Source organism: Vanellus vanellus, assembly GCF_965231255.1.
Source record: "Vanellus vanellus genome assembly, chromosome: 16".
NCBI lineage: Eukaryota > Metazoa > Chordata > Aves > Charadriiformes > Charadriidae > Vanellus > Vanellus vanellus.
This window is the reverse complement of record NC_138921.1, coordinates 14,762,599-14,790,554: the sequence shown is the minus strand read 5'-3', so window position 1 is coordinate 14,790,554 and position 27,956 is coordinate 14,762,599. Positions and strand designations below refer to the sequence as shown.

Here is a 27,956-nt window from a genome sequence, read left to right as displayed (position 1 = left end):
ACCTCCATCACGGGGAGGAGAGGTTTGCTGTCAGTCTCCGCGTTGGCCCTCAGCTAGTGACGTCACTCGTGATGGAGCAGTTAGTGTTCACGTGACTGCAACTGCGCTGGGGTAAAAAAGAGAGGAGCGAGAAAAGCCAGTTTTTGCCTTATCTCAAAATAAAGCCCCAACTCCGATCGCGATCGTCATCTTCGCCCGATGCGGGAGCTCAGCTCCGGCAGGTCGGGCTTTGCTGGAGGGTTTGGCAACGGCGGCACAAACCGGGGCGGGAGGAGAGGGCTCGTCCTCGCCTGCGCACAGCCCGGAGCAGCAACTGGTCGATGAATTTATAATCCACTTTTTTTTTTTTTTTTTTTTTTTTTTTCCTGGGTTTGGGTTGGGTTTTTTTTAACTTTCTCCAATCATATGGGTGTAAGGCAAGAGCCCGGTTCCTTCGCTGGGCACCGTGGTGTCAGGGACGAGGCGGGAGACCGAGCCCGACGGCGCAACGCTCGGTACGGGGGGATGCAGCCAGGAGCAGCGTGTGTAAACAGTGACGAGAAAGCTTTGATAATAACAATAAAAAATTAAAATAAAAGGCCCTTTAACAGGCCGAAGAGAGGGAGCACACCCGTACTGGAGTGAAAAATTACCCCCTTCCTTGCAAAAATATAATAATCATCCCTAACCAGAAGGAAGAAACTAAGTACATTCTTTCTCTTGGTGGGATACCCAGAAGGTCTCCGGGATTTCTCCACCAGAAAGTGCATCCCGGCGCCGGCGCGGCGCCCGTCAGAGCGGCGTGTACTGGTTGTCGATGGCGCGGACGTGGCCCCGGCCCGGCGCTTCCACCTCGTAGTCCGAATCGCGGTGCCGGGGGCCGTGGGCCGTGGCCGCCCCGCTGGGGCGCAGGCTCTGCGCCAGCTCAGCCGGCGGCGGCACCAGGTGGAAGATCTGCTCCGGTGGGGGACCCGGGGGGGTCTCGTCGGGGCCACGAGGGCAGGAGAAGCCGGAGGGGGCGACGCTGAATTCGGGGCTCCAGCTGGGAACGTGCAGGGGGAGAGGGACGGTGCCGCCGGAGCCGGGAGCTGCGGGCAGAGGGGAGAGAGGGGCGGTGGGTGGGATGCTCCTGCCCCGTCGCCCCCGCTGCGGGTATCGGGGTGGGGGTACGGGGCGCATCCCGCACCCGCCCCGGCCGCAGCGGGGAGCGGCGGTTTAGGGCAGCTTCTTCTTTCTCGAAAGAGGAAGCCGGGAGCTCGGGAGTCACCTTTTGTGCCGCTGCCCGGATGCTTCCGCTTCCCCTCCCCGGCCACGTGCGGCCAAAGGGGCATCTGCATCCACCCAGGGGGGACCCTCCCGCCGGGACAGGACCTCTGTCCCTGCACCCCCGGGAACGTCCCCATCCCTCCGTGCCCGCCTACCTTGTGGCTGGGGCAGGACAACGACGTAGCTGGACAGACGGACGTCGCAGGCTGTCCCGCACTCCAGTGGGATGGGGTAGCGATGGAAATGGTGCAGCATCTCCACGATGGAGGAGAAGCGGAGGTGTTGGACGCGGCACTGGCCCCGCTCCGTCAGCGCCAGCCGCAGGTGCTGCGGGGAGAAGCAGGGACCTGTTACCTTTCCACGGGCTCCAATGCTGGAGGAGAGGATGGGGGGACATGGGGATATTTGGGGTCGGGGAGGGGGAGACGACAAAAGGCCTTATCGTGATGTGCTGCATCCTGGGCCTGCGGTGCCCTGCTCACAGCGGGGGGGGGTTGCCGCCCAGGAGCGGGGACGGGACCACCAGCCTACTGTGAGCATCGGGGCAGGGACCAGGCAAGGAGAGCATCTCCACGGGGTGAGATGGGACAGGGTCCGGACGGCTGCGGGGAGGCTGCCCGAGGGGCTCCTGCGTGATTCCCCCCCCCCTCTCCCCTTGCCCCAACCCCTCTCCCGCCCGTACCTTTGCTCTGCCCTGGAAGTTGAAGGTGAGCACGTACTCGCCGCGGCGCGTCTCGCTCTGCCGCACCAGGAAGACGCCGTGGCCCTCCAGCCCCCCCAGCTGCACCAGATGAGCCGCCTTCACGCGGGAGATGGGCCCGTGGAACCAGGGGCAGGAGGAGAGGAACTGCTCCATCTTCGGCCCCGCCGCCTCCCCCGGGCCCCCCGGCGTCGCCCCTGCCAGGGCACAGGGATGAGCGCCCCGGGGACGCGGGGAACCCCTGCCCATCACCCCCCCTTCCCCTCCCCTCTGGCTCTGCCCCCTCGCCATGCAATTTGGGGATGCCCGATCAGCCTGGCCAGCTTTGGCAGGGACTCCCCCCCCCTCAGCGAGGGATGCCCCCAGCACCTCTGCCCTGTCCCCAGGGCGTCCACACTGCTCACCTTGGCTGAGGGCGTCGGTGGTGGCAGCGGGGCCGGTGGCCGCGGGGTCGGGGTGCCGGGACGCCAGGAGCTCGGGGTCGCCCATGTCAGACCTGCGGGGGACAGGAGAAGCCACGCTGAGCACCGGCGGCGGGCGAAGGGAACGGTTTTGGGGGGACGCGGAGCGGCTGTCCCCATCGCCAGGCTCGGGGACACCCGCCGGGTGCTTACCCCCTGCGCACACACTCCCGGATCTCGGCCGTCCAGGAGCAGAGCTGCTGCTCGTCCCCGGCTTCGAACAGGACATCGGTGGCGTTGGTGACCTGGGGGACATCAGAGAGGGACAAGGAGGCTTCAGAGAGAGAGAGATGTGCATCCCCATCCCACCCACCCGCACTCGGGTCCCCGACCCTGACCCCAACCGGGGCAGATCATCCCCCGCCCCGAATGCCGCATCCCCCCCGTGCACCCTCTCCCCAGCTGGGAAGAGGAACTGAAATTTGGCACGGGAGCTTTCAGCAGCCACGTGTGCCCCGGAGGGTGGGAAAGGCCTCGGGGCCGGCTGTGGACCCCCTCGGCCGAGCCCTACCTTGAGGACGAAGGTGTGGAGGTTATCGGGCATCTCGAGGCGCGTGCACCTCCGCACCTCCTGGATGGCGGAGCAGGCGGCGTGCAGCTTCGGCTTGGAGCCCTGCGGAGGGGAGCACGGCGGCTGAGCTGCGCCCCGACAACCCCGCACCCCAAAAGGTCACCCCACGTCCCGCCGCTCTGCCGGGATGAGGTTGAGCCTGCCAGGAGACACCCGAGGCACGGCAGCCGGCAAGGAAATACCCCGCTCCACAGGGAAATACCCCACTGGCAAGGAAATACCCCATACGGCAAGGAAATACCCCACATGGCAAGGAAATACCCCACGTGGCCACTGTCGGGGCCGCTGTCGGGGGGGCTGAGAGATGCTCGGAGCGGGGAGCCATCTCAGTGGTCCCCCCAAGGACCCAGCAGCCGAGGGACGGGTGGAGGAGAGGGGGGAGAAGGGGGTTCCCACCATGGCAGCCTGTGCCGGGGAGACTGCGTGCACCGATGGGGAAATTGGGGTGCAGGCAGGGAGCACCCCGCTTATGGGTGCCGGGGGCGGAGGGGGTGGTGGTGGATGGGGGGGTTGGCAGCGCGCTCGGCGGTGGCGTGCCGAGAGCTCCCCGCGCCCGCCCGGCCGGTTTGGCGCTGACACAGGCACATGACAAAACGCTGAGCAAACACTTCCAGAAAAGTTAATAATACCCCTCCCGGCAGCTTTCGGTTCCGCCACCACCCCGTGTGCCCCGTGCGCCGGCAAGCGAGCCGCTGACCGCCGCGAGGCTGCGGCACGCGGCACCCGCCCAGCCGCCGCCGGCAGCGGGGTGTATGCGAGGTGCCAGGGACCCTTCTGGGTGCAAAATACCACTGGGGGACCCCTGTATCGGCGCTGGGCGATGGAGCCAACCCCTCCGTGCTCATCCCCGCGGCCGGAGCCCAGCGCGCGGCTTCGCCATCGAGCGGTCCTGTGCAACCCAGCAAATCCCAGCCAGCCCCGCTATACGCCGGGCGAGCTCATCCGTCCTCCCCCCAACCCTGCGCTGGGCTCGCTGCCAGCACGGTATGACAAAATTTTGGCTGGCTGTGATTCACGCGGCGGCTTCGACCATCCCACAGGCTGAGCTGCTGCACCCCGGCGCCGGCCCCGGCATTCCCCCTCCGATCCACGGCCACCGTCCTCGCAAGGATGCTGGGCTGCAGCCGCGCGGCTGCGCAACAGTGTTTGTCACGCAAAGCACGTTCATTTTCCTCCGGGCTTGCCGTGCTCGCAGCAAAGCCACCCCTGCCATGTCCCCAACCACCTGCGCAACCCCAATGAGGTCCCCACCGTCCACTCAGTGGGGCACTCACCACGGTCGCCCAACTAAATTCGGTGTTTAGTCGCCCTTTTTGGTTTTTGTTCCCCCCCCCCTCTATCGCCCCCTCTTTCCTCCCTCCTTCGACACTCTCGACCGAGGACTCGGTGTACTTTGGGGCCGGAAACGCAGCGCGAGAGGGATCAGCCCTTATCAGCGCCGAGCTGCGCCAAAAAGAAAGTTCTTAGAAGTCGCTCGCTGAACGGCATCGTGCAACGGGGTTGGGCGCTACCGCCGCGGCTCGCGGCACCCCCGGACCCGTCGGCGACAGTGATTGCAGCTGCAGCTGCAATCACTGTCGCCGACGGGTCCGGGGGTGCCGCCAGCCGCCGCGGTGGCGCCGGTGCTTTATCCTGAAGGAGTTTTATTTATTTACTTATTTATTTATTTTGCCATCCTCGGAAGATAACCGCGTCCTGTGCAAAGTCCAGGCAGGGAGAAAACGAAGGGGGTTGCCCATCCTGGCTGCTTTCCCCGCAAGCGGGTTGTGACGCCCGGCACGTCCCCGAGCTCGCTGGTGTGGCGGGTTTTATCGGCACGCAGCCCGACCGCAGCGTTGGGGTCGGCCTCTCGCTTTCCTAGGAAGCGGGGAATTCCAGGAAAAAGGAGTTCGGCGAAGCCCCTTACGTCCCTCCCCGGGGAAAGCGCAGACGGAGAGCGTGAAAGGAGAAGGAAATGATGCAGCAGAGAGATACAGTGCCTGAAAACCCAGTCTGGCTTCGGAGAAGTGCCTACCGCAGGCACGGTGCCCCCGCCCCCCCTTGAACCGCCGCACCTCACCACAAGATGCCCTGCTCGATGGCAGCCGGTACCGGGAAAGGGATTTCTCGGTAACCAAAACTGCATACTCAACACGCTGCATGTTCACCCGGCGCCCACGGGCTCCTTCTCGGCAAGAGAGGTGTCACGGCAGCATCGTGGGGCTGGGCATCCCCCGCTGCCGGCTGGGCTTGGGATGCTCAGGATGCTCAGGATGGGAAGGGATGCTCAGGATGGGATGGGATGCTCAGGATGCTCAGGATGGGAAGGGATGCTCAGGATGCTCAGCATGGTATGGGATGCTCAGGATGGGAAGGGATGCTCAGGATGGGATGGGATGCTCAGGATGGGATGGGATACTCAGGATGGGAAGGGATGCTCAGGATGGGATGGGATGCTCAGGATGGGAAGGGATGCTCAGGATGGGATGGGATGCTCGGGATGCTCAGGATGGGATGGGATGCTCAGGATGGGAAGGATGGGAAGGGATGCTCAGGATGGGATGGGATACTCAGGATGGGAAGAGATGCTCAGGATGGGAAGGGATGCTGAGGATGCTAAGGGATGCTCAGCATGGTATGGGACACTCAGGATAGGAAGGGACACTCAGGATGCTTGGGGTGTTGCCGCAGCTCAACCAACATCAGTTCCCACCCTGGAGACTTCACCCCACTGCTCCCCAAAGGATCCTGTTGACATGGGGGAAACCTCAGCACAAGGTTGAGCACCCCCCCAACATCACCCAGGGACATGATGTCCCCCAGAGAGGCACTCCCAAGTCCCCAAGCCACCACCCTGCCATGGCGGTGGCATCCCCGGTCCTGACACGTGGCATGTAAAATTGGCCATCCCGGGGTGTGACATGGGTGATGTCCCGCTCACGGGACTGACAGCAGCAGGATCCGGCCCGGCTCCCCCAAACCCCCTCTCCCTGTAGGGCTGACAGCTGCTGGGCACTGCTGGGGACATGGGGTCACCGATGGGGACGATGGTCCTGCCGGCCGGGGATGGAGGAGCCATGCCAGCTCTCAGCGCCTACTTAAATTTAGTGCTTGAGGGCGGTGTCCTCCCACCGGCGCTCTGCTGACCCCCAGAATTTGCATTTTTGTTCTTTGCAGAGCATTTTTCCAGAGTTCAAAAACACAAAGCTTCAGCCAGGCCAGAGCCATCCCCAGTGTCGGGGGACATGGGGCAAACTGGAAGATGGAGAAAAATACCCCCAGGGCAAAACTCTCTCCCTCTCCCTTCCCGGAGCATCCCGCCGCAGCCCAGGACTCAGCGTGGGAGGGACTCAGTCTCAACCCCACTGCACCCCCTGTCCCGTGTCCCCGTGTCCCCGCATCCCGGAGCCCTGGGGGGGGGGGGGGGGATGTCACGGGGAGCACCGGCACGGCACGGGGAGCACCGGCACGGCATCCATGGCCGCCGCGCACCTGGCGAGGAGGGCAGCGCGGCCGGGAGAAAGCGGGGTTTGTCGGCATCTGCCAGATATAGGAAGGAGACCGCCGCCAGCTCGGCGCTGTGGTCGTGCCGGGAGCGCGAGCTGAAGGTCAGGCCAAGGTCACAGCTGCGCTCGGGCGTTGCAGGCGCGGAGAGGAGCTGCTGCGTTTCCGCCTCGCAAAACCCCCCGGTAGCAGCTCTCACCGCAGCTCCTTCGCCCGTCACTTTCTTTACTACCTGTGTTTACGCGAGGCCAGGGCAGGGGCGGCCGCGGTGCCGGAGGGCTGCCCATGCTGACGAGCGCCGCCGGCTCCTGTGGCGGCGATCCTCCCTCCGGCAGCCTGCACGGCACACCTTTCCGCTCGCCTTTGTCGGCTTCACGCGCCAGCGGCGGTGGAGAAACCACCGCCCAGGAGGGCTGGCTCGGCACAGCGGGGCCCTCTGCACCTCCCCAACGAGGACATTTGGTTTTGGGGTTTTTTTTTAATTTTTTTTTGGCAGCAAAACTCCTCCCAGCCTGCCCACACGTGCCAGGAAAGCTCTCGCCGCGGCACTCTGAGTCGCTGCCGTACGGAGCACGACCTGCATGGATGCACAGGGGACACTGCAGATGGTGGGAGAGCTTTTTTTTTTTGGGGGGGTGGGGGAGAGGAAGAGGAAGGCAGACAGCTTTCCAAGAACAGGAGCAAAATCACACCGCCACGCTGCCCACACCCAGGAGAGCCGCGGGCACCTCGAGGCTCGACTGGTACCAGCACCGCCGGCACCCACCGCCCACCCAGACACCCCCCCGGGCTCAGCCGATTTCTGCCACATCCCCAAAACACCGCCAGCGCCCACAACGCAGGTTTGCACAGGAGGACGTCGGAGACACCCACCCTTCCCAGCAGATCTGGCCAGTGCCCACCCCCCCGCTGGCAACGGCGGCTGTGGCACGGGGATGAGAGTGGTGGCACGGCGATGACGGTGGTGGCACGGCGATGAGAGTGGTGGCACGGCGATGAGACTGGTGGCACGGCGATGACGGCAGTGGCTTGGGATTGATGGCAGTGGCATGGCAATGATGGCAGTGGCATGGCAATGACGGTGGTGGCACAGCAATGAGAGTGGTGGCACAGCAATGACAGCAGTGGCTTGGGATTGATGGCAGTGGCATGGCAATGACGGCGGTGGCATGGCAATGATGGTGGTGGCATGGCAATGACAGCAGTGGCTTGGGATTGATGGTAGTGGCATGCAAATGACAGTGGTGCACAGCGATGACGGCAGTGGCACGGTGGTGGCGGCGGTGGCACGGTGATGACGGCAGTGGCACAGCGATGGCAGCAGTGGCATGGTGATGACGGCAGTGGCACAGCGATGGCGGTGGGGCCGGCAGTGGTGGCAGTGACACGGTGATGGCGGCGGTGGCAGGGCGATGGCGGCGGGGCCGGCAGGCCAAGACTGTGCGGAGCAGAGAGCAAATCCTTCGAGAGCGACAGTCGCTGTCACCGGCCCCTCCATGTGCTGGGGATTTCCCCGTGCCGGCTCTTTCACTTCCACTTTGAGTCACGCCACGGGAGGCAGGGAAGCGCCGCGAGCCCTTGTGCAAAGTCCCCGACGGATACGGGTGAGATCTGTCGCTTCTTGTAAATCACGGAGCCCTCTGCGCACCCCTTACGCAAGGGACAAACCTCAGCCCCGCCGGGCTGCCAGCGGACGGACAGACGGCCGGCCACCGAGACCTGCAACCGTGCGAGCGCCCAGTTACACCGGTGTGAAACCACATCCCGCGCCCACAGCCCTGGGGAGTTTTGGGAAGTTTCCCAGGCGCACGGAGGCATGCAGCCCCCTCCCGGGGGATGCCGGGCGAACTGGAGGGGAAACACATCTCATCGCTCCGGCGCAGGGCAGCGGGGTGGCACCGGGGCTCCCGTGATGCTCGGTGGCGCTGGAGGGTGCAAGGTGTCTGCTGCACCGGGGATCGTCCTCAGGGCTTGGCACCATGGGCGATCCCAGCGTTCGGCCTCGGGGACTTTGCATCGGAGATAATCCTGGTGTTTGTCCTGGGTTCACCACGGTTAAACCCAACGCTCATCCTCGAGGACTTTGCACCACAGATAATCCCAGCACGTGTCCTTGGGTGTTTGCACCGCAGCTAATCCGGGCGTTCACCCGCAGGGATTTGCACCGGGGCTAATCCCAGCGCTCAGCCTCGCAGGTCTGCGGCACGGCTAATCCCGGCCTCTATCCTCCAGCAGCTAATCCCACCGCTCCGGGGGGCTGATAGCACAGCTAATCCCAAACGCTCCTCCTCGGGCGTTTGCACCACAGCTGATCCCAAGGGGACAGGTCCACCCCGGGCAGCGCTATGCCAACGCCGGTGCTGGGGACAGGGGCTGGGATCCCACAGATTTGGGCCATTTCCCTGCACACCCCCGGCCTCTCATGTGCCTCCTGCACCCCACGTCCACTGCAGGTCCCCCAGAGCCCAGTTCACCCCCTCAAAGCTTGCTGGGAAGGACCCTAAGGTGGCACACTCCTGCTTCTCTGCCTGCGCGTGGAGGTTGTTCACTCTGAAACCTACTGACAACAGCAGTGAGTGCCATCGTGGTGTTCTGTGTTCTGGGCTTGGGGTGCTGGGCACAGGAGGTGCCACCTCTGTCCCCAGGTGGTGATCCCCCCTCCACCCTGGCTCGAGCCCCCCAAACCCCAGCCATCACCCCCAAAAACCTCTCTCTGCCCACCCCAAACCCCAGCCAGCATCTTCAACCCAGCAACACCGGAGGGGGAAAAGAGTTTCCAAGACACCCCGTCTCGAGGCATCCCCAAGGCCCGCGGTGGGGGACAGAGCCATCCCCGAAGGGACCAGGCTCAGCGGTGACAAGAGGCACCGTTGTGTCGGCCTGAAGCGCTGGCTCGGGGGCAGCTGGGGCACAAAGCTCCTTCTGTTCCCATCCCGAGCGGCTGCTGAGCGCCAGCGAAAGGCGACGCAGGAAAACACAGCCCGGACCCCCACCGACCCACCGAGCTTAAATTTCTTATTCAATTAAACCCGGGGCGCTGTAGGATGCAACCCCAAGAGCCGCCGGGTAAATCCATTACCCGTGGGGAGGGATTTGGGGGGGTCCAGCTAGAAACCCCCACCCCATCCTGGGGGCTGACTGCCCCTCTTTGTGCATTGATAAACCTCAGCGGATCCACACGAATGAAACAACATTCCCTCCCCAAAACCCCGCACACACACACCCCCCTCCCAAAAAAAAACAGAGAGCTCACATTCCCAGTGGGGATTGGGAAGACGGGGGCTATAAACAGGAGCTGTAAACAGGCAGCATTCGCCAGCCCCTTTATTTATTTATTTTTTTATTATTTATTTTAAGCCAAACTTGCTTCCAGCGTGGGCTGCTTTAATAATTTCCTGGAATAAATAACAAGCGCGGAAAGTAAACAAGGTGTCTGCGTGCAAGCGGGAGCCGGCTGCAGCCAGGGACTGAGTCACCCCAAAGCCCGGCCCCAGAGGGTTGGGGGACGTGGGGTGTCCAGCATGGACCCCGTAGGGTCCCCGCCGTCCCCAGCATGTCCCGGGATTTTGCCTCACCCTGAGGTTTTGCATCACCCAGGAGGATGCAAGAGCTTCAAGAGCCCAAGCGGGAGCGTTCGGTCCCCCTGGGTGGGTATTGCGGTCCCAAAGCAGGACCTGCCCCTCGCCCGGTGCTGAGCCCCGCCTGGCTGAAGGAAGCAGATCTTGCCCAAAATTCTTCGTTTTTACCATAATCTCAAGACGACGGTGGACATCACGCTGCCCATCTCGGGCATTGGTCGGAGCTGGGACCGGCTGCCCCATAGCGAGGAGCGGCGTTCGCCCCGGCTGAGCGCCCCCCCCCCCAAATGGGATGAATCCTTCCAGCCCCCGCGCTGCCTGCGCAGGCTCTCATAAATATTTACCTTTGAAAGAAGCAGCGCTCAGCCTCGAAACAACCACATCCTGGGCCGTAAAAAAAGAAAAAAAAAAGAAAAAAAAAAAAAAAGGGGGAAAAAAAAAAAAAAAAAGAAAGAAAGAAAAAGAGACAACCACCCAAAAAACCACCACCGGGCATCTCACACCGGCTGCCGGGGCACAGCGGGACCCAGCACCCTCCCGCACCCTGTGGCCCCTCGCACCCCCAGCTGCAGAAGGCTCCGCGGGAAGCAGCGTGGTCCTTGAGTGCTTTCCCAGTCCCTTTTCCTGTGATTTATCGAATATCTCCATTTTTTGCTCACTTCTCAGCTTGCGCGTGGCGCTTTCCGACCCGAACGGCTCAGCAGCATCCCTGCAAGGGACGCGGCCCCGACCGTGGGCAACCACGTGCTGGCAGGCAGCGAAGCATCACCGCCATGAGTTGGGGGGGGGGTCACTGCAGCGGGGCATCCCCCCCCGCGCCCCCCTGCATCAACAGCAGGGTGGAATTTAAAGGATGGGGTTAAAAAGAAAGGCAAAACCCTCCGAGCCCCTCTCCTGCAAACCCCCGTAGCCGCAGCGCCCGGGAAGCGGCAGGTTGGGGCTCCGTCCCGCACCCTTCCCCTCGCAACCCAATCAAGCCCCGGCGAGCTCCATCCCAGCAACAGTTTCCAAAATAAGAAACTCTGCTCTTCAGCAATTAACGCCGGGGCTGTGGTTACGCTGCTAAAAGTGTTTTTTCCGTGCATGACCAAGGATGGAAAAAGTTGTGGTTAATAAATGACAAATAACCTTTTGTCTCATCGCCCTCCCCCCGCGCGCCCTCACCCTGCGATACCAAAAAAAAAAAGGGGGGGGGGGGAGGGGGGGGCGGGAAATATTTTAAAATTCACCACCAAAATCTCAAAAAGCTGAAAGGACGCCCAGCCCCGCGCGCCTTCGAAGAACAGCGAGCGGCACAGTGCCGAAAGCGAAGCGGAGAAGGGATGCGCCGCCCGCCCGCCCTGCTCAGCGGTGAAAGTCTGCGGGCGGGTTTCGGTGCGGCTCTGGGTGCCCATGGGTGCAGTTTCACCTCTCCCGAGGGAATCACAGTACACCCAAACCCCTCGGGCTCTTACCCCATGGCAGGTTTCCCGGCTCTTGCCCTGGGGATGCCTGGAGAAGGATGTGGTCCCTGGGGATGCTGGGAGAGGGATGCCAGGAGAGGGATGCGGTCCCTAGGGATGTTGGGAGAGGGATGCAGCTCCTGGAGATGCCAGGAGAAGGATGCGGTCCCTGGGGTTGCCAGGAGAGGGATGCATCCCCTGGAGATGCTAGGCAAAGGATGCCAGGAGAGGGATGCGGTCCCTGGGGATGTTGGGAGAAGGATGCATCCCCTGGAGATGCCAGGAGAAGGATGCGGTCGCTGGTGTTGCCAGGAGAAGGATGCCAGGTGAGGGATGCATCCCCTGGAGATGCCAGGAGAAAGATGCCAGGAGAGGGATGCAATCCCTGGGGATGCTGGGAGAGGGATGCCAGGAGAGGGATGTGGTTCCTGGTGTTGCCTGGAGAGGGATGCCCCATAAGGGATGCATCCCCTGGAGATGCCAGGAGAAAGATGCCAGGAGAGGGATGCAATCCCTGGGGATGCTGGGAGAGGGATGCCAGGAGAGGGATGTGGTTCCTGGTGTTGCCTGGAGAGGGATGCCCCATAAGGGATGCATCCCCTGGAGATGCCAGGAAAAGGATGCCAGGAGAGGGATGCGGTCCCTGGGGATGCAGGGAGAGGGGAAGCTACCCCTGGGGATGCCAGGAGAGGGATGCAATCCCTGGGGATGCTGGGAGAGGGATGTGGTTCCTGGTGTTGCCTGGAGAGGGATGCCCCATAAGGGATGCATCCCCTGGAGATGCCAGAAGGATGCCACTTAAGGGATGCATCCCCTGGAGATGCCAGGAGAAGGATGCCAGGAGAGGGATGTGGTCCCTGGGGATGCAGGGAGAGGGGAAGCAACCCCTGGGGATGCCAGGAGAGGGATGCAGCTCTCCGGCCATGTGCTGTCCAGACACCAAGGGACGATGCTACAGGGTCGCTCTTGGCTGGAGGATCAAGGCAGCAGCCCCCGCTAGCCTGGGATTGTTTAACATTTTTTTAATTGCAACAAAGAGAGAAAAAAATGTGGCGCGAGCCGGCTGGCCCCTGGACAAACAACGGGGACGAGGGCAGGAGCACATGTGGTCCAGACTGCTCCGGCTCACAGGATGGAGGACACCAAATGGGATCCAGATTGATGCAAACATGCCTTTCCCGGGGCCAGGGCAATGCCGGGATGCCGAGATGCTTCCCATCACCAGCAAAGCCCTTCTTGCAGGGGAACCACTGAACCAGGCAGCAGGTGCCCCGCTCATGGTGGCCCCGAGAGGAAAAGACCATTTCGCATCTTTTTGGTTTTTTTTTCAGGAATAGAGGAAGAGAGGAGCTCACGGGGCTGCAGCGGGGACAAGGGCATTTGTGCATCCAACTTGGCACATCCAGTTTTTAAGCATAATTATAGGTCCCTAGTAAGAGGAAAGGTAATCTGGATTTAAAGCAAAGTGTTGTGCTGCAAAAGAGGGAGTTTGCCCACATCTCTGCCTGCAACAGGGATGCGAACACAGCTGCTGCCGGGGTCAAGGCTTCCCAAAATGCGGCCTCTCCATCCCTGCAGGTAGGAACCGGCAGCAGCTCCTCCTCCACCACTACCTCTCCATACATCCTCGGCTGAGTCACCTGAGGTCACACCCGAGCAGCCCCAATTGCTCCTGGAGGTACAAAGCAGCTCCAGGAGGAGCCGGGATGGGGATGGGGACCACAACGCCGGGGTGTCCCCCGCCCCGTGCCTGGCCGGCTTCCGCGCAGAGCCCCAGGCGCTGAAAATCAGAGCCCCGCCGCGCAGGACCTGCTGGCTCAGGAGGCGGCAGTTCTCAGAAACCAGTTTCAGGTGAAAGGAAGGGGGAGAAAAAAAAAAAAAAAAAAAAGAAAAAAAAAGGAAGTCAAAGCAGTCTCACGCTGAGCGGAGATAAAAATACTGCTCCTCCTGCGGCCACGGCTGAAGACGTACGAGCTATGACACAGGCACCATGGGTTTTCAGCGGAAGGAGTCTTCCCGGCTCGTCTCGGCATGCCATCAATTTACGGGATGCACTGGATTTCATTAAAATGCCATAAAGCAACCAGCGCAAATGCAAATCCCATTTCCCTTCCCCTTCCTGTAAAAACATCTGGTCAACAGAAACAGCTTGGGACATTTCCGTTGCAAATCACAGTTTTCTTGGCGTTTAGGACTTGGCCATGGAAGAGGCATTCGTGGCCGGGGCTCAGCTGATGAACAGGGCAGCCCCGAAACCCCGCAGGGCTTCCCTAAAACATGCAAACCTGTTTTGCCAGCTTTGGCTTAAATTTATGAAGGTGGAGAGGTCTCAGAGCTACCCTGCCCTACAAATTATCTGAGACTAGATGGTGTGGTAGAGGAGAAAGCCCTTAGTGCCTCCGTGGAAAGCAGGGAGGACTGGCGAGCGTCGCCCTCATACTAGACATCAGAGAATCCACCTGCTCTGCACGCCCAGGACCGTACCCAGGGTTTCCCCGGTTTTCCTGTGCACATGTATATATACACCCATATGTACAAGTACTATAGATACCCTGATATGCCCCTGCTCCAGGCGCTCTGCACGTCAGGATGGCCCCACCGCAGCGCTGGCTCCGGCCCTGGCAGCCTCGTGCCACACGCAGCACCCTCACCGCACCCCAGCGCCGGTGGGTGGCACGGCATCCTCGCTCCCCTCCTCTCCCCAGCACACCCGTACCCTCCAGCATGTCCCCAGGGTGGGGGTCCGGGTGTCCCCCACCCTACGTCAGGTGCCCTGAGCCTACCGGTGCCCTGCGGGAGGCTGCGACCCGCTCCCAGGAAGAGCTCCGGCTCCCATCGCCTCCGAACCCCTCCTCTGCGACAGCGTTTTTCCAGCGCTCGAGGGAGGAAGGAGCGATGCCAAAACCAACCCAGCAGCGGCCGCAAGCATGGGAAGCCCCATCTCGTCCGGCTGAAGCTCCCGCAAGAGCGGTGCATCCCTGGGGGCTGGGATGCCCACGCCGGGCAGCGCCGCAGGGACTGCCGGCGGCTCCGGCACGGCTCGCCGGCACTCACCCCTTCGCCCGGCGCAGCGCCGGCCGCAGGCACCCGAGCAGTAAATGGGATTAGGGCTCTTCAAAGCACCCTGCTGCCTTTGATGCCGGGCACGTTAGGGGATTAGGCTGAGAGGCCCCGTTAGAGCTCACCGGGGGGAAAATAGGGGGGAAAATAAGATAAAAGCCGCCCAAAAGCAGAGCGAGGGGGCAGCAGGTGAGCCGTGGTGGGGCAGGTGTGGGGACACCCCCCCTTTGCCCACGGCCACCACGCTTCCAAGGTCATCGCAAGGCGCGGAGTGTCTGGGGACTTGGCTTGATGCCGTAAGGCTGAGCCGAATCGCGATTTACAGTGTATTATTTAAAGGGTAGAAAGGGAGAAGAGGAGGGCGATTCTGGGGAGATCAGCCAGGGATGAAAGCCCCCGAGGACTGTTTTTACAGTCGCTTATTTAAAAACATTAATCTTTCATGCTGATCAATGGCATCTTTAAATTGGGAACAGATCCGCGACACCGGGGGGAAAAGGCAGCGGCAAAACCCTGTGAGCATCCCGGGGCCGGAGGATGGAGGGGAGGGGGCTCCGCACAGCCTTCCCTAGGGAGTTATTGGTTATTTAGTTATTTTAAAGGGAGAAAAAAAAAAAAAAAAAAAAAAGGAAAAAAAAAGAAATACCCCAACAAGCTGTTCTGTTCCCGCCGTTCTGGGGTTTGCCCCCTTGCTGGGTTTGGGGAGTGGGACCCACCAGCACCGCGGGAGGCTTTCCACCGCCCCCAGAATTCAACCGCAGTTACTGGGAAAGGGGCTGGATTGATTCTGCTGTAAAGGAGACAAGATCTGGCCCCGGCCCAGTTAATTACAAAGGAAGGACCCGCCCTGAGAATATTTGCACAGGAAGCAATTTACTCGGGAGAGTCGCGAAATCCAGCGAGGAACATATCCCCCCTTCCGCAGACCTGGCGGAGAAAGCCCTCTGCTCGGGGCCCCGGGGGACCGCAGGGTCCCCAGCCTGGCGGTGACGGGGACTCACCGGGAAATCTCCGCGGGACGGAGATTTGTCGCAAACGACAAAGAATAACCCTGGGGAGCGCTGGGTGAACCCGCTAAACGCCTTGTTGGAAATGCCTCCCGCCCCTGGGTCAACACGGAAGAACGCGCTGTGCGCTGGGCTTGCTTCCCAAGGGGAGGGAAGGAGGGGGGAAATAAAGAGAAAACAGGGGAAAAAAAAAAAAAAATAAAGGGAAAAAGCAGTGCTTGGAAGCAGCAGGTCCCGGCGGCGGGCGGCACGCAGCGGGGTCCCGGCCCCGTGCTCGTCCTGCGGCACACGGGCACTGCTGCGGTGTGCCAGTGCCGGTGGTGCGATGGCTTTGCTCCCCACGTCGTGCCCGGAGCCCTTTGGGGGGGGTAGCAGGCTCGGCCGAAAGGACGGTTCAGCTCCCCCCACGGCTGTGCCGGCTCACCGGGGATTTTACCCGGCGCGGAGGCAGCCAAATCCACTGCAGCAGCAATGTCCATGGGGAAAAAAAAAAAAAACACGCAGGGGCTCAGGTACCCGGGGGGCACGGGTGGGCAACCATGGAGAGGCAGGTTCGGACCCGACCACCAAAGCCCCCCCCAGGCTGAGCAGCACGGCCGTCCCCGGGGAGGTCATCCCCTCGCTTCGCTCTTATTTTTGGCCCCGAGGGCAGGTGCGGGCAGCAGCCACCGAGGACGCAGAGGAGCGACGCCGGCAGCAGCCCCTGACGTAGCACCAGCCCAACACCCCCTCCCCACCGGCAGGGTCCGACGTGCCCGGTGCCACCCAGGTGAGATGGGGTCCGGACCACGTCGGCACCCAACGGTGCTGCCCAGCTGCTGGGACCGCGCTCAGAACACCCCCAAAACGATGCTGTTTGGAGTCAGACCTCCCCGTGCCCCGGGATGGGGACACGGGCTCCCACGGGGACAAACCGCTGCAAGCCCTGACACGCCGGAGCAAAATTGGCTTTTACTTTTTTTACAATTTTGGCGTTGCTTTGGGTTTTTTTTTTTTTTTTGTTGTTGTTGTTTTTGTTTTTAAATATTTAACATTGGGGTGGTTTGACAGAAATAGCAGGAATTTAGCCAGCTGCTCCCTGGCCCTGCTGCTGCGGTGGGCGGCAAACACAGCTCCAAGGCAGGACAAGGCTCCGGCTCTACCCGAGGCTTCCTCCTCCCGAAGCACAAGTTTAGTCATCAAAGTTAAGCGAGCACCAAAAAAAAAAAAAAAAAAGAAAAAAAGGAAAAAGAAAAGCCAGCCCATAATGCCGGCGTAAGACCTGCCATGCGGAGGAACTGTCTTTTTAAAGATTAAACACCACGGCTCCCCCCGCATCGCTCCCCGTTCACTCACATCCTGCATCATCTCCGCTCCAGCCGGCGTCTGAGCACCGCGGGAGCTCCCCGGGGTAACCGGGGTCTGAATTTCTAGCCACAAAAATACTTATAAAGAATAAAATTAAACTCCCTGACAGGTCCCGCGGGGAAGAGAAGGCGGCACAAAGCCTAATTTCTATTCTCCTTTCCCTTTCCCAGCTTGCCCAGGCGAGCAGATGCCCTGGCTGCTGAAGCCATGCCACAGCGGGGACAGGGTGAATTTGGGGTTAGCCAGACCCGGTGACCTCCTGCCTTTCTGGGACGGGTCCGTGGGGCCGAGGACGAGCGGTGCGGAGGCCGCCAGCCCCTCTCCTCAGCTCTGCACCGAGGGCAAGGCGGGAGCTCTGCTTCTAGCCAGAAAAGCCAGGCTTGGGGTCCCAGCGGGAAGAGATGCCATGGCATCTTGGGTGACTGCAATAATTAGCGTTGGTGCCACTCACGGCATGTTCACGGCGTCTTTCACACCCCCCCAAACGCGAGCCCGTGGCGGTGGCTTGGCTCTCCTTCTCAGAGGTCTCAAACACACAGCGCGCAGTCCCCGCGGCCGCAGCAGACGGAAAGCAGCGTCGGAGCCGTGTCCCGGGCTTGCGCCCAGACATTGCCCGCGGTGAGAGACCCGTGCGACCAGGCATGCGCCGTGGCCCCACTCCTCCCCCGTGGGATGTGCCGGCACCCTGGCATCATCCCCGACCGCCTGCCGAGGGACCCGCAGCATCACCCGGTTCAAGCGGGCGAGAGCCAGCAGCTCCTTACCTTGGGCGGGTCGAAGAGCTCCAGCACGTAGTCCTCACCGTCGGGCGTCCCCGCTCGCCGCAGCACCAGGCGGCAGCGCTGCCAGCGCGTCCCGCTGTCCAGAGAGGTCTCGTCCAACAACCCGTACTTGAGGACCCCCTCCTTGCGCACCTCGGGGGGCTGCTCCCGCGACAGCACCCACGGCAGGATGCGCTTGCCCAGGCCCGGCTTGAGACCCACCTCCGCCGCTGCCACCGCCTCCCCGTCCCCATCCCCGGGGAGGGCGTCCGAGGAGCGGCGTCGGAAGAGGCTGCGCCAGCTCCTGCGCAGCTGGCTGAGCGAGAAGGGCCGCCGCGCCGGCCCCGCCAGCTCCTCCGAGCTCCAGGACTTGCGCAGCCCCATCGGGGCAGCCTCGGGGGCTCGGCCGGGCTGCTCAGGGCGGGCACCTGGCTCCGCCTCGGTTTTGGAGGCCACCGTGCCCAAAGAGGCGTCCATGTGCCGCCGGTGGGTCTCCCGGTAATCCCGCGCCGGGCCGGCGGGCAGGATGCGGAGCTGGTTCATGGCGAAGCCCTCCTTCACCTCATGGCAGAAGTACTGCTGGAAGAGGTCGGTGAACTGCACCGAGAAGTTCTCGGCGGCCAGGAGGTCATGGTGCGGGTGCTCAGTGGCGAAGCGCAGGTAGTGCCGTGCCAGCTCCTTGGCGGTGCTGATGGCGTGCAGCTCGCAGAACTCATGCCAGCCCCGGGGATGCACTGGCGTGCCGGCCGGCAGAGCGTGCCCATTCATTGCCGTGGCTCCAGCGAGGCGGCCGCGCTGCAAGACAGACCACACCGGTGGTGTCAGGGTGGCCCTAATGCCCCGCCACCTCCCCGCCACCCCCGGTAGCCCCCGGCCAGCACGGCCGCACGCCACTCCAGATGTATACCCACAGGGCGAGCCGTGGTTATCTTGCCCCCTCCCCGTCAAAGACGCTTCACCCACCGGGGCAGAGCACGGGGACACGCGAGCAACCACTACAGCTCATGACCCGCCACCAGCAATGGCTGTGCAAAACACCAAATGCCCAACGCCGCCGCAGCACCTCGCGCCCCCATCCCCGCCTGGCGGGGCCGTGCCTCAGTTTCCCCACCTGAGAGGTGGGGTGCAGGCAGGTGCCGGAGTGGGGCGTCCGCGCGGCTTCCTGCCAGCACAGCTGCCGGCAGCTGCCCGCCGCCCCGCGGGGACGCCCGGCCGGGCCGCGTCCGCTCTCCTCCTGCCAAGGCTTCGCAGCGCCGATGGGATTCCCTCCAGGGACCGATTTCAACAGAGCTGATAAAACCGGAGTGGGGGCGGGAGGGGGAGGAAACAGCATGAAAAGCTACAGAAATCCAGGGAAGGAGCTGCCTCGCCTGCCAGATCCAACCCGGCTCCACCAGCCCAGGGAGATGCGGCCGCGCCGACGGCACGGCTGGGGGCGAGCACATGTCCCCGGGGGGATGCTCTGCTGCCTACGGGACCGAGGAGCCGTCGGGCTCCGGCAAACCATGCCGTATCTCCGCCCTGAGCAGATTTTGCTGTGAGGCCAATCTGACGGCACCCATGGCCGGCACGCGGCCGCCCCGGCGTGCCCGGCTGAGCCCGGCAGCGGCGTTCCCCACGGCTGACCCGGCTGCGCCCCGCTGCTTACCGCCGAACCTCGTGCTCGCCCACGGCACTTATCGGGGCCGTGCACTCCGCTCAGGCAGGAAACATCGGCCAACCCGCCCGGATCCTGCCGCGCCGGCACGGGCACTGCCACCTCCCCAAACTCCGGCTGTCCGGCGGCAGCGCCCCGGCAGCTGGGAAGGGAGGAAAAGTGATTGCATTTGTCAGGGGTGGGGGAGGAAAAATTTATAAATAAATAAATAAAAAAAATACGAGGGGCCGGGAGGAAAGGAGCGGGGCGATGCGGAGTGTGCCGGCACGGCGGATCTTGTTTGCAGCCGGGGAGGCGATAACGCCGGGAAGCGGACCTCTATCTCTGCCCACCCGCCGCCCTTCCTAGTACGTCCTGCGAAGTTTCTCGGCGAGGGGAGATGTTATCTGTCCCCCGCCAGCCTCACCGCGGCCCGGCTTCTCAGAAGAGCCGCCCGAGGCTCAGCGCCGGCCGGCGTTGCGGCGATGCCGGGTGTGCGCCTGCCCGTGGCCTGGCCGAACCCCCCGGCGGGGCCCCGCGCGCAGCCGTCTATCAGCGCCGCCAGCCTGCCCGTGACTCAGCATCCTCCCCTGCGCTCCCGCTTCCTCCGGCGCCCGGGAATCGCCGCCACGGCCGCCGGCACCGCCGACACGCTCGGAGGGATGCATCCCCCAAAAACGCAGGAGGAAGTCGGGGACGCCCACACGGACGGCTCCTCAGGCGGGCGGGAGATTCCCGGGACAGGGAATTCGCCGTCCAAGATTTCAGACTCCCTCCGCGCCGGCTTCGGGAGAGGTCTGCGGCGCGGGAAAAGCCGGGCTTTGCCTGTGCCACGTGGTGGGAAGCAGCCAAAGACCATCTCCGGCAGCAACGTGCTTTTTTCCAAGCGGCGCGACGATGGGAAATACAACCCCAGCGCTTCCTCCTGCCGGCACCGGCACCAACCACGATGCCGTCCTCCCTCCTCCTCCCCGGCGCACTTCTCACATGGAAATGGCTATCCCGGCTGAATCCACGCGTGGGCTACCGCAGCTGCATCCCGCTCCTCTGCCCGGCCCCAGGTTCCAGCAGGGACGCGCCGCGGGGATGTGAGCGCCGCTGCTGCCTGGGCTTCTCCCTGCTCCAGCCCATCGCGCTCCGGGATGCTGGAATTCAGCAGCCAGACGTTACACCCGCATCCCCGATAGCCCATACATTCCTACGAGGGGCTCCCGGCCGTCCAGCGGGTCACCACTGAGCTGAAGGACTTGCCACAATGGCTAATTGCTTTAATTTGCACTGCATGGAGAATCCAGCCCACCTTCGGACACACCACGGGCTGGCTGGGATTGGGGGGGGGGGGGGGGGGGCTAACATCGCCCGCCCGTGTCCCCCCCCGCAGCCACTGGAAGAGCTGTATGCCACCCAGCCCGCCCTGTCTCAGGGCTGGTTTGGGGTGTTGGGGTTGTTTTGGGGTGCTGGGTCGGGAGCTCGAGGAACAGCGGGATGGGACGGACCAGCCACGGGCTGGCTTTGATGCGGGCTGGGGCGGCGAGCCCCGGCTTGCAGAGGAACCAGCCCTGCAGCCGCGCCGCCCCCGGGAGACTTCATGAAACTCTTGCCTAACCCGGTGAGTGTTGCCGCAGCAGCGGGTGCCGGCACCGGCCGGGATGGTAACCCACGGCTTGGATCCGGCAACGGGTTATTTGTGCCTCCGTGGTAGCAAAAATCCCAGTAAATGCATTTGTTGCTTGACTGCACCCAGAGGAGCCGGCAGCACCGAGCAGCGCCGGGAGCTGTGCCACCCGCTCCTGGAGGATGCGCGGCTCGGAGCGGGCTGGCCAACCTTGCCGCGGAGGGGCCACACGGCCACCTTCCCACCAAACAGCCCCGCAGGGGGCTGCGGCTGCGCTGGCAGGGCAGCCCCCAGCAGCCAGCGCGGCAAATGCGGCCTCAAAGGGCAACGTTACGAAGCAGAGAGCGTGCCACCGTGCCCGGCGGCGAGCGAGCCGCGCTCACCCACGCGCGCCTGCACAGGCTGCCCCCGGAGCATGTGCAGCGCAGCCAGCGCACCGCGATCCGAAAATGAAACCGGCCCCAACTCCTCGCCGCTACTCTCCTCTCCATGCCAGGAAAACGCACGCCAGCAACGTAAATAGGAAATTTGATTTACGTGCCGGCTCTCCCAGAAACGACTGTTCCCCGACCGGAGGAAAAGCAGCCGGCGGCACTTTCGGCTCCCTTTTTATAAGCACAACGCTATTCAAAATTCACCCCGAGGACTATTTTCAGGAGGGAGGGAAGCGAGGGGCTGGGAGACGCCCTCGCCGGCCCCGCAGCTCTCGGCTTCCCGAGTGGCAGAAATACAAAGTTCCCACAATCCCAAGAGCGGGAACATTGTTCCTTCCCAGGATGTCCTCCATGAAAAGAGCTATTCTGAGCCGGCAGCGGCCTTTCTTGGCACGGTCCCGCAGCCCGCTCGCGAGGCAGCTATAAAAGGCCGGGTTACAATGAACGGCACTTTTCAATGGGAGAGCATCCGGTGTGGGGAACTCGGGGGGATGCAGGTCCCCGGGGGAGCGTGGGGGGATGCGCACCCCCGGGGAGGTGGCAGCCCACCAGGGGTGGGTGATGTGGAGCATCCCCCCGGGAGGGTGCCGGTGCAGGAGGACCGTGCCCCTCTCTGCATCCCGATCCTCCCAGGACCAGGGTGGTGGATGCTGGAGGACCGTCTGGATGCGACCCCGGGTCGAGAGCACGGGGCGGCGCGGCTGTTTGGGGACGCGGCTGCTCAGCCAGGCAGGAGGGGCTGGTGCGGGGGGAGAGGTGGGAAAGGGTCCGGCCGCAGCCTCCCCATGCGGGATACGGAGGGGCGATGGAGGAGAGCGCCCCGATTTCGCCCTCGTCAGAGATGAGTCGCAACACGATGTGCTGACGGCACGTCCCCTGCCCGGGGCACGCTCGCTGCGGCGCGAGCGCAGCCATGGAAAGCACCCCCGACCCCACGCTCCCGGAAAGCCCCACCACGGTTTATTGCTGCCCTTCAGCTGAGCCTCTTCTCCCTTCCAGCAGCCCGCTTTCACCAGCGGGGTAAATATCACTGATTTACCCCCGAGCGGAACAGAAAGCCCCAATCCCCGCACCCAAGGCGGCACACAGACTCCACAGGAGGCAAGGAGGGCAACAGGGCCCCTATCACCCCCCCCCCCAAAACAACACCCACATATCTACAGCATCACTATAAATGCGCAGAGGCCATCTGTGCGCCGGGTCAGCACAACCCACAGCAGAAACTGCCCGGCAGTGTCCTGCTCTGCTCTCTGGGAGCAGCCTCCTGCGGTGCTGTGGATTCTCTGGGGTCTTGTAGAAGGTGATGGCACAGCACCGTCGCTCCCTGCGACCTGCCGGCTGTTTCCAACGCCAGCTGGAGGACCCCAGGGGTTCTCAGGACCTTTTCTCCCTCTCTTTCAGCTGAACTGAACCAACAAACTCAAAAGTGACGGAGGAGTGGGTCAGACAGACCCCACCGCACACTGACGTAGGCTGTTTTCTTAGGAAATCAGGTTAAAAGCCGGGAGGTTTGAGGGGGGCTGGTTTTGCTCTCCTATCCCCACTCTCTCACAAGACCCACACCCGCCTTGTTTGACCGCCTGGCACTACACAACTCGCTATATTAAAGGCCAGAGGTGGCCTTAACCTACGGCTCTGCACGGGCTGAGCAGCGCTGCAAACCTCCGGGGACACGGCCGACATCACAGCACTTTAAATCCAAGGGAAATCCACCCGTTTGGCTTCTCCTGATCGCTCCACCGGGACAGACAGGATAGAGACAGCCCATCCCGAACCCACCTTGGGTCAAACGCAAGCTCCAGGCTCGCTCTTCCCGCCGGAGCTCACCAGTAGGAGCCACTGTGGCCATCCCGGTTCCCCAAAGACCCTCTGCCTGCTCCCGTGTGCACCCGAGTGCCCATCACCGTGGCGTCTGGCACCCCGCAGACCGATTTACATCATCACGCTCTCCTACACCCACTGCCTGCGGGGAAAAGCCCGGCAGCGGGGTGGCCTCTTTCGACAGGGTTTGTTTTGTTGCATGAAATGAATCGCTGCGGTGTAGGCGTGGGAGAAGCCGGGGGCAGGCAGCGCTCCCGGCGGAACGGCCGGCTGGGGGTCCCTGGCGTCGCCCACGGGGACAGGGGGGAGCAGCCGGTGGCTCAGCACCCATCCCCCTCGCTGACTTGGCTCTCCCTCCCCACCGTAGTGGTCCCCCCCCCAGGGCTGGATTCGGCCCTTCCTCCTTGCCGAGCCGCGGCAGCGCTGGTGGTAGCACAAACCCTGCCAAGCGCTGAGCGCTTTCGCTTCGTCTCCCACGCCGGGATTTGTCCCCACGTCTTCCCAGTGCCAGCGCCACGGGTGCGTGGGTGGGGAGGGTTTGCTCCGGGTGAAGAGGAGGTAAGACCCCTCAAATGCCACCAGCACTCACACCCAAATCTCTCCAACGGGATACACGGCGCTGGCAGAGCCGCTGCCCCACACGCTCCGGTGAAACCAAAGTGGATCTTTTCGGAGGCAATAAATACAATAAAGGCAAAGGAGAAAATAAAAGCAGTATTGGAGGCGGGGGGGGGGGAATGCACCGGGGAATGCACCAAAAACTAAGTTTAAAAGAAATCTGAGGCATTGATCTAGTCCCAAACAAGTCAAAGTGAAACCTGCCAGTAATTTCACGGGCCTTTAAACTCCGATCCCATAACCTGCCAGCACGGCTCGACGGGCAGATGGGGACACGCGGGAGCCGGCAGCACCAGGTCCCCGCGCCGACCACCTCTTCCCCCGCCTGCTTTTCCTACCTAAGCACAGCAACCCGAAAAGTCCCCGGGCCACCAGCCCACAACGCCAGCACATCTTGAATCAATTTGCAACAACAATATCGAAATCGCAGCTCGACAACTCATCCCGGTTTCCTTGACAGTAAATCCCAGCCCGGGCAGCAATGACCGTGTTACCGCCGCTGTCGGAGCCAGCGGGTCCGGGCTCTCTGTGGGTGACCCTGCCCGGGGCTTGGCACGAGCGGGACTGGGCACGCCGGCAAGGCGCAGGGAGGCTGCCGGGACGCTGCCCGCCGGTGCATCGGCCTCGCGCTCCGAGTCCCCTCGCCTGCCAAGTCAGGCAGCGCCTGCGAGCCAACAAAGTCCGCAGGGAGCAGAAAGCCAGAGGAGCCACTTGGCAGGCTCCGGCTGGCACCTCCGCTTGGCGCTCGCAGCGGGCACGGGGGCAGAGGAGAAGGGGGCAGCGGGGCAGGCAGGCAGGGCACGGCCCCCCCGGGCAGGGCAGCACCCCATAACGATGCCTGGGGCAGGTGGGCATCACCCCACGGGGTCCTGCGCCCTCCAAAAGGGGTCACCCCCATGGCGGGAGCTGCGGGGGTCTGGGGGCTGGCGGAGGAGAGGGGCGGGGGTGGCTCCGTGCCTGCTGCACCCCCGCATCGGGGGGTCCCCAGGATGGGGGTGCTGGGAAATGAAGGACCTTGAGGGAGACAGCGACTCCAGAAGAGGAGGTGCTCCGGGGACAAGGGTCCCCAGGATTTGGGGCATCCGCAGGGGAACATCTCTGGGATAGGGAGTGCTCACGGGGGAAATGGGTGCTGGGAGGATGAGGGTCCCCGAGAGTGACCGCGGCCCCCGGACAGAGGGAACCAGACGGAGGGACCCGGGTTAAGAGTGACCACCCCCTCCCCCCCCCCCCCCCCCCCCAAGAAAAGGGGTGCAGCGGGGTGGGGAGAGGTCCGAGGGCTCGGGGCTGGCAGGGGAGGGGGCTCACTCTCCCGGAGCGGGGGCGCGGGGGCTCGGGGAGGGCTGACGATCTTCTCCCGGGGAAGCTCCGGGGGCTGCGGCAGGAGGAGCGGCCACCGCGGCTGCCACCCCCCGCCCGCCCGGACCCCGCCGCCGCCGCCACTTTCGCTTTGCAGCGGCCGCTTCCCGGAGACGCCTCCCCGTCCCGGTACAACCCGTCCCGGTACGGTTCGCCCCGCTTATAGCCCGGCTCGGTCCCGCTGCGCGTCCGCGGTTACCTGCAGGAGAAGGCGTCCGGCTGCCGCTCGCCCATGGTGGAGCGCGGCGGAGCGCCCGGGAACGGGACGGGACGGGGCGGGCGCGACGGGGCGGGCGGCTGGGGACGGCACGGCACGGCACGGCACGGCTCCGTACGGCTCGGATCAGGCAGGAAACCGGGGCAGGCGGCTCCGCATTTCCGCCGAGCGGATCCGCGGCGGGGGCGGGAGGGAGGGAGGGAGGGAGGGGGGACGGACGGACGGACAGACGCGGACCCCCGGCCCCGGGCGGGTTATGTAAAGCGGAGCGGCGCGGGGGGGGGGGGGGGGGAGGCGGAGGCTGCGCGGGGGCGGAGCGGAGGGGCCGCGCTGTCTGTCTGTCTGTCTGTCTGTCTGTCTCTCCCTCCGTCCGTCTCTCCGTCGTCCGGCCGGTGGGCAGCCCCGGTTCCGCCGGCAGCTCCGCGGGTGCGCACCGCTCCGCGCCGCTCCTCCCCGCCGGTGCCTTTATCTTATCGCATCCGCGCCCGCGGAGGCAATGGCATAAACAGCCCGGCTGCGCTCGTTGGGGTTGGTTTTGGTTTGGTTTTTGGTTTTTTTTTTTTTTTTTTGGTTAGTTTTTATGACTTTTAAAATTTTTTACTCTGTGGATTTGGGGGTGTCCGGGCACCGCACACCTCCCCCTCCGCCCCCCCACCGCCTGGTCCCTGCCCTTTGTGGGGTGGGAGGGAGCCCGGGTGCGAGGTCGTCTGGGGGCTCGGAGGGGTGTGTGCAGGAAAACACCCCACTTTCCTGTCCCTGCCTGGTTGCGTCCTCCCACGGCTCAGCAGTCTGGGACCCAAGGGACCTCTGCGGTGGCAGCAGTGGGCGAGACGCCATCTCAAAACCCATTTCTCATCATTTTCCTCTGCCTTTCGGTCGAGGAAATTATCTCGCTGCAAAAGGCACCACGGGGCATTGCTCACACCCGGCAGGAGCAAATCAGGCCACGGGGTCCGCAGTCATCCCGCACTGCCGTGACAGAGCGGTTGCAGTGTCCCTCTGGTCCCAAGCGGGGCTGGGGACTGGGGTGGGTGTACACAGGCCAGGCTCAGCCATCGTGCTGCCGTCCTGGTGCCATCTGGTCCCAGGGGAGCAGGGGCAGCATGGCAGAGCTGCAGCCGCCCACCCTGCGAGCTGTAGGAAATGGGAGGACAATAAAACTTCACAGCACCTTTTTCCAGGAAAGGGCTGGTTTGTGGTCTGTACCGTCACATCTGGCCCATCGACATCTCCCACCCATGTCACCAGCTGTCCCGAGAGCTCCTCCAGCGCCTTGTCCTCCCCAAGCAACAACAGCACCGGGGATGAAGGGACTCTCCTTGCCCCACGCAGGTGCCGTTCACACCGGGTGTGCAAGAGCCACGGCAGAGCAGCCCTGCCCAGGGGTTGGTGCTCGTGCAGCACACCAAGCCAGGGAAACCCAGGGAAGTGGCAGCTGGGATTTTACAGACACCACGCAATCAATTTGTGGGTGTTGGGAAGGTGGAAGCTGCGGGATTTGCCCTTGGAGAGCGGGCTGAGGCACACTGAGGTGTTTGTGAACATGCATCTGTGTGCCACCACCAGTGGGCTCTATCCTTGGTCATGTTTTAAAACACACCCCAGTTGCTTGCCCCATCCATTCCCAATCCATCCCCTTCCCATGAGGAAAAGACTGAAATGGGAACTCCCCGCTGGTGCTGTGCTCAGGGCTGGCCATCCCCAGACCACAGCCCCGGGCTGCTCCCAGCGTGGGGATAGCCCCACGGACCCCCTCCAGCCCCACCAACCCCCCCAGGACCAGATTTGAGCTTTCCTGCAGGGCGATAAGCCCACGCTCCCCATGGGCATCGCCTGCTCCAGGTGTCCAAGCAACCTACCAGCCCTCCCCAAACCCCACAGGGAAGTGGATGGGAGCAGCTGATGTGACAAAATCTTACCTTAAAAGCTGCTTTTTAATTCCTCCCGCCGTTGCTTTATGCATAATTGCACTCTATGGCTTTTTTTCTGAGCACGGGCGAGCAGTCGGTGGCGCCCGGTGCCTGCCCTCCTTCCCACGGGCGGCTGTCCCGGCTCGCAGCTATTGCACACTTTTCTTTATGAGCTTCATCTGTTTCAAAAGCGCCCTCTCAGCGTCCTCAGCCCCCGTGGCCTGAGATTTCTCTTTTGTTTTGCTTCCTGTATGGATTTCCTACAGTCCCTAACTGCTAATTCACTACCACCAACTTCTGCTTTTTCTGTTTGCTTATGCAGAGCTGCGCAGATGCCCTTGTACACGCGCACACACATACGCACACACTCCGCCGCTTCCCTTCCGCTCTGCACCGGGCTCAGCTTTTAACCATTGCCGCTTTCTTCTCCCGTAAAAGCCTTAACCAGTTTCCAACCATCCTTCCCACTTCTCTCTTCGACTCCCACTCTCTGGCCCGCTTCGTTTTCGGGGTGCGTTGGGCGGTTTGGAAGTGGCACATCGGCATTTCCCGGGGTGGGATGTGATCGGCCGCGGGTGATCTTTACCATCCCACAGTGACATGAGGGTGTCCCCCCCCCTCTGCCCGGAGCGGGTCTGGGGGTGACCTTTGGAAATGCTTGGCTATGGGGAGGTGTCTGTGCTGAGCTGGC

The 27,956-nt window shown here is 63.1% G+C and overlaps 1 protein-coding gene across 2 annotated transcripts; it reads right to left on the bottom strand.

The window, feature by feature from the left end:
• Positions 1–528: 528 nt before the first annotated feature.
• On the bottom strand, positions 529–26,606 carry SH2B3 (SH2B adaptor protein 3). Of its 2 annotated transcripts, none has more exons than XM_082491519.1 (8): positions 25,338–26,606; positions 17,659–18,450; positions 2,918–3,019; positions 2,560–2,651; positions 2,350–2,441; positions 1,928–2,142; positions 1,401–1,572; positions 529–1,067 (listed from the first exon to the last, which is right to left on the bottom strand). In XM_082491519.1, the coding sequence occupies exons 2-8, from the start codon at positions 18,421–18,423 to the stop codon at positions 772–774; spliced, it is 1,734 nt and encodes a 577-aa protein (XP_082347645.1). In that variant the 5' UTR covers positions 18,424–18,450; positions 25,338–26,606; the 3' UTR covers positions 529–771. The 2 variants fall into 2 exon arrangements, with proteins under 2 accessions (XP_082347645.1, XP_082347646.1); XM_082491520.1 differs by lacking the exon at positions 25,338–26,606 and adding an exon at positions 19,304–19,424.
• Positions 26,607–27,956: the final 1,350 nt, after the last annotated feature.